Genomic DNA, 16,750 nt, shown 5'->3' on the forward strand with positions numbered 1-16,750 from the left:
CCCCACCCTCCTATGTAATGATTCTTAAAGCTACTAATAGATAAATGGCATGTGTGGCTGATATTTCTTCATTGTATTTTTTGAATCTCAGTACAGTCATAATCCAGAAATAGAATGTGAATAGAACCATTTTTATTACCAGGCAGATACATATCCCATAGTATTTAATTGGTATTGGCATTAAAATATTTCTGATTAATAAGGTTAATAATATATCTTGAGGTCTCTAGAAACCAGCCACATAAACATGAATACTGTGTTTCCTTTTAGTTTATGTTGGGAAGAAAGAAATAAGCTAAGGTTAAACTTGTGAGGTAGGCAATCTTATTGTTTGAGATTTGTAGATGGCGAGAAGAGGTATGAGAAAGCTGAGTGACTGTCTGAGGTCACAGAACTTGAAAGTAGCAGAGATGGGCTTTGAATTAAAGTCTTTCAGTTCCAAATTAAGAAAACAACTTTTGATGGATTACTCATGTGCATCTGTATAAATACCTATAGATTTATTAAAACTATGAAGTTGTGAAGTGGATTTATGCAAAATATCCAGCACAGTACTTAATGATAGTTTAAAATTAAATTAAACTCAGCCAAAAGAACCAGAAGCAATTTGCATATGTTTAAAATTATAACTTTAGAATACATGCCCAGGATGAATTTTAAAGACAATGATATTTAATTTTCAAACTTAACAAAATAACTCTATATTTTAATAGAACACATTCAGCTTTCTTTAGTATTTTTTCCCACTATAATCTATTTGTTAAAGTTTCCTAATTTTTGAAAATTTTTTTTATTCAAAAGAAAAGGTTCATTATTTTTCATGGAAATGAAAGGAACTAATTTGATATTATTTTTTATTAAAATTTTTAGTAGACAACTGAAATAAAGCTCAGGAAATACATCAGTGAAAAAGGAAATGATTTCAATAAACTGAATAATAGAAATCTATATTGTATAATATGTAATCTGATGTGTAGAGTAACATCCCCATGAATGGTATAATTTGAATGTAATTTTTTAATATATTTTACAAAATACTACTTATGTCATGTAATTTATTTCCAGTCTTTCCATGGCAATTCATTCATCATTTACCAAAGTTTGGGGAATAAAATCAGAAAAAAACAATTCTTATTTTCCATTAGTGTAGTATGTTACATCATTGGCTGATCATTTTAATAGGAATTTTTTTCTTCCCTTTTGATCCAAGTCTGGTTCTTTATATGGTAAAACAATCTTAAGGTTTCCCAGGTTGATCATCCGGAAATCCTGAGAAACCAAAAAAGCACTGGGCAATTGTTCTCTATATCCAGCAGTTAAAGGTATACTTTAGACTGAAGAATGACTTAGCAGAGATCCCTTTTTCTCTAGTGAAAGGGTTTCTATACTGAGACAGATAGTTTGTCCAGCACATTGAATGGTTTTGAAATCACTTATCCTTCCTTTCCCCTTTGACCTTATTATCACTATGATATTCATCATTTTGAAAGTTTCCTTGGTCTTCTGGATCAAAAGGTTTCCATTCACTCACTGTCGTGTTCTGTCTTTCTTCACTTGGAGCTCCCTGTCTCATACTCAAACTCTTATTGAACTTTAGTCCAAAAGCTTCCTCCCTTTGCTCCCTCTGAATCTATGTCCTGCTCTAGTCTGAAAGGACAGTAAAGCAGGAAGAACACAACACTAGCAGAGAGAATCCATGCGTCACCATCTGGCTCCGTCACTGACTGACTCTGACTGAGTAAAGCATTATGGCTGTTCGTAATACAACGAGGAAGATAGGCAACAAACTCAACTTCTTTCTCACTACAAATATGAGAAAGTTGGTTGACAAAGGGGATAGGGAATTGGTCTTGGAGTTGGTAAGACCTGAGTTCAAATTCAGACTCAGACACTTCCTACCAGTCTCTTAAAACATTTCCACCTCAGTTTCTTCCACTGTAAAAAAAAACTGTCCTTTATGGGTTATTGTGAGGATCAAATGATTTAATTATGAAATTGTAAAATACTTAGCACACAGTGTCTAGTCCTTAATAAATGCTTATTTCCTTCCTTCCTCTATGAATGCAGAAAAATATGATTTGGCCCACAGTATAAATAGATCTATGGTAAGATGAAGCATTTTATATGGAGTTTTACTACATACTAATAAGAAAGAATAAAGAGTAAGAGTGGAAAGAACATCAACTTTGGAGATAGAAGACCTGGTTCAAATTCTGCCTTTCTCATTTATTACTGGGGTGACTTTGGGCAAAACATTTAGACTCTCTGGACTTTAGTTTTCTCATCTGTAAAATTAAGAGGTTGGACTTCATGGATCCCTGAACTCCTTGATGATATAAATCATGACAATATGCTAAAAGAAAACATAAAACAGTGTAGGTTAGAAACTATGTTAAGTAAATATGACTTCCTGGGGAAACAGTGTGTTTTTTAAAGTTTGATGGATGATAATAGTTGGCATTTGTCATAATGCTTTCGAGTTTCCAAAGTTCTTTCATTAAGTGTGAAATTGTTTTTAACTTCTGGTCCCTGGGGCCTTTCTATTAGATAAGGTTCAAATATAGAACTATGGGGTTCTAAGTGTAGAAGTGTTCCTCAAGGATGACTGATACTTAGGGCATGCACCATTATCTCTATTTTACAGAGAATTAAAATGAGATTCAGAAAGGATTAATTTGTTGGATGACAGGATCTTCTAAAACATGTAATAATCATTTATATGCTTTCCCCTTATATATTCTATTTGGTGGTCATAGTTTGTAAAAGAACATATTTTTCATATGATAGACTCATGCACATAAATATCAGACATAAACTAGTCTGGATACTTGCATTCCTATATGAACACGTATGTAAATGGCCTCCTAGAGTCACTTATGGAATTATAATAATAGCTAGTATTTATAAAGCAATTTAAAGAATATAAACATTTTACAAATTTTATTTCATTTGATCTTCACAACAATCCTGGGAGGGAGACCCTATTATTATCCTCATTTTATAGATAAGAAAACTGTGGTAAATCATTATATAATTAAGTCACACAGCTACTAAGTGTCTGAGGCAGGATTCCAGCTTTATGACTCCCAAGTGCCACCCTCTATCCTTTGTGACACCTACAAATAGTAGTGAGTACTACAAATTATTATAAAAATGAAAAGAGAAAACAATTATATTCTAACCCAACTCCTAAGAATGATACATGGCATTGTTTGGTATATAATAAGATATGTTATAAACAAACATAGGAAAATATAGATTTTTTAAAATTTTATTTATGATTTTATTTTTCCCCAGTTACATGTAAAAACAGTTTTTCCATATGTTTCTAAAACTTTAAGTTCCAATTTCTATCCCATCCTTCCTCCTCAAGCCCTCCGCCATTGAAAGGCAAGCAATTTGACACAGATTACTTCTATGTAGTCATGTAAAACATTTCTGTTTAGTCATACTGTGCAAGAAAACATAGACCAGGGGAAAAAAGTCTCAAGTAAAATAAAGTTTTAAAAAGGTGTTCTATATATAATCTATATCTATATCTATATCTATATCTATCTATATCATCTCTATCTATATCTATATCTATATATCAATCTGTGTTCAGACACCATTTCTTCTTTCTTTGGGAATGGATAGCTTTTTCATCATAAGTCCTTGAGTTGTCTTAGATCATTCTATTGTTGAGAAGAGCTAAGTCATTCACAGATGATCATTTTTCAATATTTCTGATAATTTGTATACAGTATATTCCTCTTTATATCAGTTTATATAATTCCAGGTTTTTTGAGAGCATCCTGCTCTTCATTTCTTATAGCATAACAGTATTCCATCATAATCACATATCACAATTTATTTAGCTATTTCCCCAGTTGATGGATATCATCTCAAATCCAATTCTTTGCCATCAGAAAAGAACTTCTATAAATATTTTTGTACATATAGATCCTTTTCCTTTTTATTTTTTGTCTCTTTGGGGATACAGACCTAATAGTGGTAATGCTAAATTCAAAGTATGTATGGTCTTACAGCCCCAGGGCATAGTTGCAAATGGTTGAATCTACAGAATGGTTGAATCAGTTTACAACTCCAAAAGGCAGATTTTCTTATAAAGATTGGATGGCTAAACTCCTAGCAGTTCGATTTTCATGAAAGAAATGTCCCCTTACATCTGCATATGAGATAATTCAATTTCAGCATATCATATTTAGAAATCTCTACAGCAGCCAAATTTAGGAGATTGTTGCTGTGACATTCTGATTAATGATCATTATGCTTCATTTGAAGTTAAGCAAATAGAAGTGAGGCTATATTCATTTATACTAAATATAGTCTTGCCATACTTGTCTATCTGTGAATATCTTACCCTGCTGAAACTTTCATTTCTAAGCCAGTTTACTCACTGAGAAACTAAGAGTATATTCAAGGTATATTTACGTTCTGTCTTTGCTATAATCCTGTATTCATTTCCATTTCTGAAGGAAAGAAAATTATAAACACTAAGTATCTTATTTCTACTGCTTCCAGCATTATCCCTTAAAGTGTTTCCCTTGTAAATGCCTGCCTCTCAGTAGTGGCCTGGCCACTTTAGTTATAAACATTCCTTGAGATATCTCAGTTACACATTCTTCAAAGGAAAGGAATAATATCATTCATGCTTGTCTATAAAAATGAGACAGCTCAAAATGCCCTCAATGTTTACCAACCCTTCAGAAAATTGTCTCTTGTTTTTGTTCCACTTTCTGTCTTATGGAAGCTATCTTAAGGAAATCTGGTCCCAAGACTTATCAGGAGATTGTCTGTCATATAAGAGAAGTATTACTAAAAATAACAAAGTTATGGTTAAGACAGCAAATTCTTTTGTTTGTCTGTTGGTTTTTATACAATAATCAATTCAACAAGACACTGGTGCTCATTTACCAAAATGTGAACTCTTAAGGATATAAACCATCAGTTTTCCATCAGGAGCTAGCATTATGTAATGAATCTTACCAAAGTTACCACATTAATTAATTAACAAAATTCAGTGACCTTTGTGGACCTCATCCTTCTTGACCTGTAGGTTACCTACATCCTGTATACTTCCTCCTTACCACAGTCTCATACTTCTAGATCAACAGTCCTTCTCAGTCTTCTTTGCTAAATTATCATTCAGGCTCCATGCCTCTTTCTGTGGGATATATTGCACACCTCTGTCCTGGATTGCCCTGTTAATTCTTTTTCAGTGATCTCAATTATCATGAGTTCAGTAATCATCTAATCTGATGATTTTCAGCTCCATATTCTAAACTGATCTCCTCCAATATCAATTTAACATCTCAAAATATATACCCCATAGGTGTCTGGAATGAGATCTATCCAAAGCATAACTCACTATTTTCACTTTCATCCTAATCCTTCTGACTTCAAAACTATCTTATATTTATTGAGAGATCTAAAATCTTTCCTAGGTTTACAACCCAGCAAACAACTTTAACCCTTTGGATCATAGATCCCCTAGATTTAGAAATAGAAAGGATCATAGAGGCTCTATACTTTCCTGTTGCAGAAGAGTTTCAAGATCCCACAGCTGTTATATTTCTGATTCATAAAGGACTTCCTAACCACAAGTCTGTCACCCTATCTGGCACAAAATGTTACTTTTATTTTTCCTTGTCTCCATATAGACAATCAATTGTGCACACTTGTCAAATCTACTTCTATAATCTAGTTTCCCAACCAATAGTCTAATCATTGTTCTTCCCAGCTCCAGTATTTCCTTCTCCAATCAATCCTCTACATAGTTATCAAATTGATATTTGTAAAATAAGACTCATTCCCTTTCTTTTTGTCTTTGGTATAAAATGCAAACTCCTCTGCCTGGCACTTAAGGTCTCTTACAATTTTATTCAATCCATCTTTCCAGACTGATTTCAAATTTCTCTCCCTCACAAAAGATGCCATCCAGAAGAACTGCTTTATTTAATCTTTTCTAAACACAACAGTATGCATTTTGGTTTTTGTGTTCACCTCCCCAAACCTGAACTGCTCTCCCTCCTCATCCCTGCCTCTTAGGATTTCTGTTTCCCTTTAAGATTCAATTAAGGGGGAGGCCAGGTGGCGCAGTGGATAAAGTACCAGCCCTGGAGTCAGGAGTACCTGGGTTCAAATCCAGTCTCAGACACTTAATAATTACCTACTTGTGTGGGCTTGGGCGAGCCACTTAACCCCATTTGCCTTGCAAAAAAAACCTAAAAAAAAGATTCAATTAAGATACTTTGCCAAAATGTGGGCAAATGATTACCTGCAATATGCCCCCATCTACAGTTTAGTAAACCAATTAATTAAGGAAATTAGGTTAGTCTGGCATGACCTGCTCTTGATGAAGTTATTCACTTTCTTTTTCTCTACTTCTTCCCTTTCTGAAATACTCTCTAACCATCCCTTTAACTATGCATTCTTGAATTTTGCTAGGATTTACAGACAAGTTTAGAGTTTGCCAACCTGATACTCTTCCATTTTTAACATTAGAGTATTTGCCCTGAAGATAGACCCATGGTATGTCTCCTGCTGGCTACATCTTTCAAAAATCACTGATCATCAACAATTACATTCAACAGTTCTTTCAATAGCCTTTTGACTTATGTTCATCAAGGATAGTTAGATACTTTTTAAGTTATTTTTATTATATTCTGACTTCTTTTGTATATCAACTTCCTCTCAGCAATTTTTGTACTGTGGTTTCCTTTGGCTCCTTTGGGGACCATTTCCCCACATACACACTCCAAATTAGGGAGGTGATAAAACATAAGCAAAGTAAGAGATGAGTCAGTTATCATCCCTTCCACACCTAAGAAGTGGTCCTTTCCATTACCTGGTAGCTAGGTAATGCAATTGATAAAATACTAGGCTTGGAGTTAGAAAGACCTGAATTCAAAACCAGCTTCAAATGCTTCCTGGGCAGTCACTTTTTGCCTCAGTTTCCTCATCTGTAAAATTAGCACCTACCTCATAGGGTTATTGTGAAAATCAGATGAGATAATTATCAAGGTTTAGCATAGTGCCTGGCTGCAAAGCACAGTAGGTGCATTATAAATGTTTATTCCTTTCTTTTCTCTTTTTTTTCCACCCTCTTCTTTCCTCCATGTGGTCTAATTTTTTAAGTCATTTTTGTTGCCTTTGGCTTTCCTCATGAGCTTTAGCTCATTCTGGCTCTTTAATAGGTCCATCTCTTTAAACTACTTTTTTTCATTGTCAATGAATTTGTTCTCTTTGAGTATTCACATTTAACCTTAAGTCCTCCCCATACCATTTCTAACTTCCTCTCCCCTCCTTTTGATCACAAATTTTAAGTTGAGCAGTGATCACATTGACTTTTTTGCTTCAGTAGCCATTTCTTTATTGGTCAGTTCCAGAATTGCATTTTCCCCTGGTGGATTCCTTCATCTTTTGAAAGACGAAATTCTCTTTAGGTCAAGCCAAATAGTCATTAGCTGCTCTACTTTTGGCAGAGAGAGAGAGAGAGAGAGAGAGAGAGAGAGAGAGAGAGAGAGAGAGAGAGAGAGGCAGAGAGAGAGGCAGAGAGAGAGGCAGCGCTCCAACATATCTGGAAAATGGAATTCTCCCATTACAACTCTTAGCCAGATTTGTGATCTGTTTCCCATACTTCTGGTCCCTTTCCTCTTTTTGTCTGTAGTACAAGTTGATGACATTATCACTTCTGTTTTTGCTTCCTTTGACCTTCACTCAAAAGTTCCCTTCCATTTTGGTCCAACACTAGCACAGTGTCCAATACAATAATAGTCTCAAGAGAGGCACATTGACTGATTGGCTCCTGATTCCTATATTTGAGTAATATATTCTTAATAAACAGTATTTCTGCCTCTTCCTACTCTACCCTCCAGATCTGCTCCCTATCATTTTCCTTTTGGACAAACTTAAACCTTTCTATACACATGTAAATACACACGTAAAATTTATTTATACCTGCAGCTCTAGTTCACCATATTTGTTCCTTTATGTATTTGTGTACAGCAGGGTAATTGCTCTGAACTGTACCTGACTCAGGCTAGTCCTCTAGTAGTTTAGGTTCAATAATTAAAATAAACTGAGACATTTGTGGGTCATTCAACATTTAGTAAAAGGAGATTGACTTGACCATAGCAGGAGAAGGCTATACAAAAAAGCTAGATGTTGAGGACATCTTGCATTGATTAGGCTGGGGAAGCTCCCTTGCCTGAGTTACCATCATGATCTATCATCTTCAGTTGCCTTTCAGACATATCAAAATAGATGTCCCGGAGACATCTTAAATTCAGTATGTCCAAAGAGAACTCACTGTCTTTCCCTCTAAACCCTCCCCTCTTCTACATTCCTTATTATTGTGAAGGGCAAGGCCATCCTCCCATCCCTCAGGCTTTCAACCTAGGAATCATTCTAACTACCCATATACTAGCTGCAGTAGCCCACAAGTGTGTCTGGCTATTTCAATTCTCTCCCCATTCTAGTCCATTTTCCATTCAGCCACCAATGTAATTTTCCTAAAATCCAGTTCTGATCACCCCTATACTCAATAAACTCCAGGGGCTCCCAGTTACCTCCAGGAACAAATATAAAATGTTCTGTTTAGCTATCAAAACTTTTCATATCCTAGCTCTCACCTACCTTTTCAATCTTCTTGCACTGATCCAGTGACACTGGTCTCCTGGCTTTCCATGAACAAGATGCTTTCTTTGGCTGTTCTCCATATTTAGCATGTTCTTCTTTCTCCATTCCAATCACTGACCTCTATAGCTTCCTTTATGTCCCATCTAAAACCCTTCCTCACCAGAAACCCCTCTGAATACCAGTGCCTTTCCTCTGTTAAGTATTTCCTTTTTAATCCTGCATATAGCTTATTTTATATATATTTGTCTGGATGGTGTCCCCTCTCCCTCCATTAAATTGTAATGAGGATAAGAAGAGGGTAACAACTGTCATCTTCTTTTTGTATCCCCACTGTAAAGGCAGCTAGGTAGTACAGTATATAGAGCACTGGCCTTGGAGTCAGGAGGATGGGAGTTTGAATTCAACCTCAGACGCTTGTCACTTACTAGCTAAGTGACCTTGGGCAAGTCACTTAACCCTGATTGCCTCACATCCAGGGCCATATCCAGTCATCTGATTCATATCTGGCCATTGGACCCAGATGACTCTGGAGGAGAAAGTGAGACTGGTGACTTACAGCACCCCGTCATTCAAATCCAGTTCATGTGCTTATCAATGGCATCACTTCCCTGATGTCATGGTCTTCTTCAAGAATGAAGGACAAACATCATCACATAGGTCTTTAGTAAGTGTCTATTATATTGAATCTAATTAAAGGCATCAGAAAGTACTTGGAAATCTTCATGGCTCACTCAGGTGATAAGGAAATGGATGAGCCAATTAAGACTCAAAGAAAATTTCAATACCTTTTAGGAAGAGTTAGGATATTGCTTCTACCATACAGGAATTCTCACCTGGGGCCAAGAATTTGGATGGGGGAAAAGATCAAATAAATTCTCACCAATTTCACGAACATCTAAATGAAATTTAGCATTTTCCTTCAGTAATGAATTTTCAAAATATATTACAAGGAGTTCATAGGTTTCATCAGACAGCTACTTTTGCTCTTGGAATTTGCCCTTTCCACTTTCTATGGGGCTTTAGAAAATGGGAATCAGATAATCTAAGCGTTAGATGAGACTTCAGAAGTGATTTGGTCCATCCCATAATAGACCATGTCTCATAAGACAGCCAACAAGCTTCTGCTTAAAACCTCCAGTGATGAAACCCAGTAAGTACTCTTACTTTTAGATACCTCTATGGTAACTATTGGGAAGATTTTTCTTATTATGAGCTCCTTGTAACATCCATTTATTTCCTCTACTTCTGCCCACTAGGGCCAAGCAAAACAGGTGTCCTCCATCTTCCATATACCTGTCCTTTTCAAAACTTAAGGAGAACAATTATGTCTTCCCCTAAGATTTTTTTTCTTCCCTCAGCATATATGTTCCTAATTCCTTCAATCAATTTTCCTATAGTATGGTCTCCAGCCTCCCTACCATCATAATTTCTTAGTCTAAACTTTATTTTGTGCTTGTCAATATTCATTCAAACTATAGTATCCAATGTGGACCACAACACTGAGTGCTTGAAATGTATTCTGACTGATGCAGAGGATCTTCATTCTTCTTGATTCATTCAAACTATAGTATCCAATGTGGACCACAACACTGAGTGCTTGAAATGTATTCTGACTGATGCAGAGGATCTTCATTCTTCTTGAGTTCTCAGTTCATGCAGGCTAAGAATTGGTTTCTGTATTACAACTTTTTAAATTTATTATTTTTAATTTATGAAATAAAATAAATATTTCCATAAGTAGTATAATAAAAAGATGATTGCATACCAAAACTATATACTATTTGAATAAAATTATCATGAAAATTTGTTTTTTTCTTTCCCTCCCCACCCTAGAAATAGCTACTATTAGATACAAATAAGTATATAAATTGATACATATATATTTGTAAAATTATTGTATATGTTTGTATATTTGTATATTATTTTTTAAATTATTATTTAATTCTACTTACCATTTCTTTTAATGGATGTTGATGGTGTTGATAGTTATTTTTCTTCATATGTCCTTTATGGTTAAGTTGGGTATTTATAATAGTTAAAATAGCTTAATCATTCAAAGTCATTCCTTAAACAATATTGCTATTTTCTTGGTTCTGCCCATTTCACTCTTAATTATGTCATGTAAGTCTTCTTATGTTTATCTAAGTTCACTGAGCTCATCATTTCTTATGTCACAGTAATATTCCATCATAATTATATATTTTAATTTGTTCAACCATTCCCCAATTTATGAGCATCCCTGAAATTTTTAGTTCTTTGCCACCACAAAGAAAACTGCTATAGATATTTTAGAATTTATAGTATTTTCTCCCCTTTTCCATAAGCATTTTGGGAAATAGTTTTAGTAGTGATATTGCTGGGTCAAAGGGTGCAGGTAGTTTAATAATTCTTTGGACATAATTCCAGATTGCTCTCTGAAATGGTTGGATCACCAACATAATCCTACCAACAGTGAATTAGTGTCCAAATTTTTCCATGTCCCCTCCAATATTTGTCACCTTCCCCTTCAATTATTTTAGCAATTTTGGTAGTTATTAAATGATATCTCAAGGTTGTTTTAATTTGCATTTCTCTAACCAATAATGATTTAAGCATTTTTATATGACTATAAATTGTTTTTATTTCTTCACTGGAAGACTATTAGGCTATTTATCAATTAAGTAATGATGCTTATAGATTTTATAAAGATCTTCATACATTTTAGATATGAGATTTTTATCTAATAAGTTGTCTATAATATCCCCCTCTCCAATTACCTGCTTTCCTTCTGATTTTGGCTATATTTGTTTTATTTGAATAAAGATGTTTTAATTTAAATCAAATTTAAATCAAAATTATCCACTATCTCTAAATTGAAATTACTAAATTGATAAACAAAATCTCTGAATCATAATATATGCCATATGTATGAATTAAAAATACAGAAAAATATGTAGTGTTGTGATATTTTTAGTACAATCTCAAGGTGAAAAAATATGAAAAGATAGGTTCACGTTTGTTATGAAGAAAGGAATCTTTAATGGAGGGGAAAATAACTTTGATGATATACATAGAAAATAAATTGTCCCACATTGGAAAATAATGGCATCTTGATAAAAAAAAAATACATTTGTATTGAATCCTCTGGAGTATAATCAGCCTGAATTAAAAGACACTTGGAATACATTCTATAAGAACCTTGATTGTATATGTATTGAGTCTTCTGGTACCACTATCATTATCACATATGGAATATTTTCTTGTGAATTCTCAATCAGGGTGACCCTGGATCTTCTGCTGCAGGAATTAAGGTAATTATATATCTTTTGAACACAGGCTGTCCCCCAGAGAGTCACAGTCTTTGTTTTAAAGTTTATTTAATTTCTTTCCTTTTCACCTACTGTAGCTATTAGGCATAATATATTTTTTCTGACAAGCCTATAGATGGTGCAGTGAAATAGAGTGGCAGACCTGGCTTCAGGAAGACCAGAGTTCAAATTTGGCCTCAGACACACACTTGCTATGAGACTCTGGGAAAGTCACTGAACCCTTTTGGCCTCAAGTCTTCTAATCTATAAAACAAACCAGAGAGGGAAATGACAAACTAGTATCTTTGCCAAGAAAACTCTAGAAGAGTTAAGAGACAACAGGAAAAACTGATTGAACAACTACTTTTCTGATGCATTATTTTAGGTATGAAAACAAGTATTAGCTCACATTCTCAAGGGTCCAAAGGAAATAAGAGTAATGTCAAATGGAAATCTGTCAGTTGATCTGATAACCCATTCTCCTTGGTTTTCAAAGATACCTGGTTTTGTGGATGCATTGTCTAAGGTAAATTACAGAAGAGTGACACGAGTTATGTACAACATATAATACTTGAGTGCCTTACATTTGTTTAACAAATATATGTGTTAGATTGACTTGAATGTGAGCTAAATCCTGAATATTCCAAAAAAGTAAAATACAGACAAACTAAAGTCAACTTGTTTTCAGAAAATAATTGACAAGACTGTTCCTAGCATCTTGTCATCCAACACCTAGTAGATGTAGATACTAAATAATTGCTCTTTGAATGGAATTGTCCTTTTCTTTTCTTTATCAGGGAGAACCTGGAGAATCTGGCCGTCCAGGGCAAAAGGTAATTTCAAAGATTTCTCTCTCTCTCTCTCTCTCACACACACACACACACACACACACACACACACACACACACACACACACACACTTCTTCTATGACATTCTTTATTTCATCTTCATGCATTTCATCCTTGTCAATTATTGGCTACAATTAAATATTTTCTGAAAGTAAGGACTGCAAAGCAGCATATTTTTTGTTGATGCTTTTGTGTTGTAAATACTATGACATTGACTAAGGCCAAAGGTGGGGGATAAAATAAATTCTTTTGTGGTAAGGAATCGTTTTTTCTGAACCAAAAGTCTGCATATACTCAGCTATCTGAAACTAACAAAGACCAGTTAGGGTGGAATGATAACTATTTAATCTTGCATGCTTAACCACATTTCTTTCTCATCTTCATTTGTTCAGAAGAGATGCATGTTGACAAAGCAATCTCAGTAGAAAGTGATGGGCAGCCCTTTTTAAAAAAATTACACTTTTTTCATCATAGATGCTCTCTTGTTGATGGTATTAAATATAAATTATTTGTAACAGCCTGTGTAGACAATATTATGATATGCAAACCAATTCTGTTAATAAACCCTAGTTTCAATTAAAGACACTAATCAAAGTTATTTTAACCAGTTAATCTATGACAACATTACATTTGTTTATCATTTATGCCTCACTTGGATAATAAATTAAAAGCTATGCTAAGTATGTTTAGATTTATCTGCTCATTTGAGTTTAATGTGCAGGAAACAACTGGCAGTCATTTATCATGTGAGCATCTGGATTTCAATGCCCAATGCAATCAGATTTGAAATAACAGATGTATTGTCACTAGCCAGTAAATGTGAATTCCACATTAGATTAGATCTTGTATAAAATTATGGCTTTGTCCTTGTCTGGTGGCATATGATGTTGTAGAGAGAAAGATGAATCAAAAGATGGAATTTACTTCATTAGTGAAATTGAAATGAGAGAATGCATCATATTGTATTCATCTGGAACCTGGGTGCATAATAAAATGTTGTTCCCACACTCGTGTAGACATTGAGAGGGCCAGTCTTTTGTTTTAAACACTTAAGGATTCAAGTAATTTTTGAAAAGGCCTTTTCATTTGGAGCTCTAACTTTGAATCTATTGCTCTTAAAAGGAGAAAAAAAGCACTAACCCAGTCAGTCCCACTGTAATCAGTGGAAGTTCAAGGTTTCCTTTCTGGAACTTCAGAGCATTTCAAGTATTAGCCTAAGATTCCTCTGATTTCATCCATTGAAGAGTAAATGATAAACTTGAGAACTGAATGTTATGGTCTTGGGGCCACAGCCCTCTAAGAGTGAGAAATACACAAATGGATTTCATCCATGATAGAAATATCAAGTCCCTTAAACTTTACCTGTGTAGGTCATATGTGAATTACTCAATCTAAAATATGAATTAGTAAGCAGATGTGTCTAAAACCACTTTATTTTGTCTATATTTTCTGTTGGTTTCAATGTAAGACTTTTACTTGGAAGAGGTTTTCATTGAGCATTACCAAGATTATTTAGCATTATCTAAACCTGTTTTTAGAAGGCTCATAGTTAACCCCTTTAGATTTCCTTGGACTCCAAAGAAATATTTTAACATTGCATTTAGAAAAGAGGATTGAATTCATTTAATGTTGACCTTAAAGTTAAATAAATATATTCCTTGAAGTTAGCAATCCCCTCCCTCCAGTTTTTCTGCAAATATTTAGGCAAGACAGCACCAGTTTATAACAGTGTGAACACTATCCACTAAAGTCATTGAGAATTGTTTACTTGAATGAGAGAATATTTAGGTTTTAAAGAGTTTATTTATAAATCCAAGGCACTAAATGAGCTGGAGAATGTCTATGGTAATAAACGCCATTTTTCTTCTTGATTTGAAGTTTCTGTAAATTCAATTCCACTTCTGCACAACTTTTTTTCCCTCTGTAGTACAATGATTCCCATGCTTCAGGTGTGCCTGATAGTGGGAAAATTATACTTCCTGCCTTGGGAGAAAAAAATAACTCATTTGAAGTTTGGACTTTCTGAAAGTTTTCATTTCCATTCAGCTTAGTGAAGAACTTTTGTATCTGCAATCTAGTGTAAGATTGTAAGAAGTTGTTTTTAGTTTTGTTTTAGATTTCTCGGTATATGCTTTGCATTAGAGCAGAGATGCTCTAATGCGTATGTGGATCTGGGTTGAGTGTGTGTGTTTCTGTTCCTATGTACCGCATTCTCTTTCATAATACCGCTCCCTACTTTTCCACAAGTATTTTAAATCTGAAACAGGGAAAGGAAATGTTGTAAGTAGTGTTCATTCAAGGAAAATAGTCCCCTTTTTTTGAGCAAGAGAGAAAGTTGAACAGCTGGGCCCAGTGGTTTTTAGTGTTGATGGCTGGTGGCAGCAGGTACCTGGAGTGGGAGGAGAGAACCCTGCTGAGGGAAGTTGGAAAGGATTTCCTGCAAGCAGGCCCTGTTTTTCTTACAGTCATTCAAGTTTTATTCTTCTGGTGCAAAAGGGCCCCATTAGCTTTCCACACGTACCCTAGCTATTAGGATTGCCTTTCAGTCATGACCCAAAGGAATTCCTGAGCACAGGAGTAGGTAAGTAGGAAAAAAGGAGAGCCTCTTTCTGCTAAGAGAAGAAATAACTGATTGAACTACCCAAACTGATGGAGAGAGACTTCATTGTCTTAAAGAGGAGAAAGAGGAACAGAGAGGGTGCAGAACACATCCTCAACAAAGGAGAAAATCCACAGTGAGGGAAATTACATCTGTATCAACCAAATAAATAGATTGAATGAAAAGCAAATTAATAAAAGTCAAGCTATGAAAATCACAGTTGGTCAGTTAGCATAATCAATGACTTATAAATATAAACTTAGAAATTCACATATATCACTCAGTATATGAAGAGAATGCATAAAAGAATCTCATTTCAAACATTATTCCCTTATATTATATTATTTTCCAAAATGTTCTAGACAACTCTATCCTCCCTAAAAATCCAGAGTTGTATTGATTTCATATCAATTTCCTAGAGATGATTGTCCCTCATAAATCACAGAGACGCCTTTTATTTGGGAAAAAATAATGCTACTATTCTAAAGTCAGATAAGGTACATTTTTTTGTAAGTTAAACTCCATTATTCTAAATGTGTCTTCACCTTGCAGTGTGTATAAATATATAGCTATATAAAAACACACACACATAAGTTCTACTTAGTTTTATTAGGTGAATTTTCTAGATTTCTATTTAATATGGTTTCAAAGGAAACCATAGAGAAGAAAAAATATAGTCTTTAGGTCAGGGAAAAAGAATATAAGAACACAATTTTATATGGACAAAATAAGTTCTATGAGAAGTACTTAACTTCCTTGAGGAGAAAAAGAAAGAAAAGCATTTTGTCACTAATGTGAAGTTCATTCTATCAAGAGAAATTAAATTTGACCAGAAGCATTTTTAACAATGAAGCTGAACTGTTGGGAAACACGTCTTAGACTTAAAATATAAGTGTACTTGTCTTTTAAAGTTTTTAGTCAGAATGGTTTTTCTTTTGCATTATGAAAGGAATTTTGAATGAAATCAAAAGAAAATTAGCATGGTTTCTCCCCTTATATTCATCCTTTGGTAAATCATTTCTGAAATTATTATTTTCCAGATCTCTTTTAAATTAAGCAAATTACATATTGTAGAACTTGCAAGGAATGAGTATTGCTCCAGCTGTACCTAGTCCTCCCTTCCTCCCTCTCCTCTCATTCTTTACTTTATGATATACCTGTTACCATGAGAAGGGAATGGGTCTATCTGCACTGGGTTACTATGATGAAACAGTCTAAACTTGTATAAATCAGATATCATTTTTATAATTTTTCTAGCACCAATGTGTATGTTTTTCCCTCCATTTTCATTCTGTTTGATAATATTATCAATGGAATGCAAAGGATTTTCTAAGCAATGTAGTCTCAGTATATCTTGTCACCACACTTAGTG

At 34.3% G+C, this 16,750-nt stretch overlaps 1 protein-coding gene across 1 annotated transcript in view; it reads left to right on the forward strand.

Annotated features, from left to right (window-relative positions):
• COL25A1 (collagen type XXV alpha 1 chain) overlaps positions 1 to 16,750 on the forward strand; it is a 551,557-nt gene that overhangs the window by 453,817 nt on the left and 80,990 nt on the right. The window contains exons 16-17 of the mRNA XM_074228733.1: positions 11,901 to 11,933; positions 12,728 to 12,763. Of these exons, the coding sequence (XP_074084834.1) occupies positions 11,901 to 11,933; positions 12,728 to 12,763 (69 nt within the window). The remainder of the gene's footprint in view (positions 1 to 11,900; positions 11,934 to 12,727; positions 12,764 to 16,750) is intronic.

The sequence above is a fragment of the Macrotis lagotis genome, chromosome 3, assembly GCF_037893015.1.
Source record: "Macrotis lagotis isolate mMagLag1 chromosome 3, bilby.v1.9.chrom.fasta, whole genome shotgun sequence".
NCBI lineage: Eukaryota > Metazoa > Chordata > Mammalia > Peramelemorphia > Peramelidae > Macrotis > Macrotis lagotis.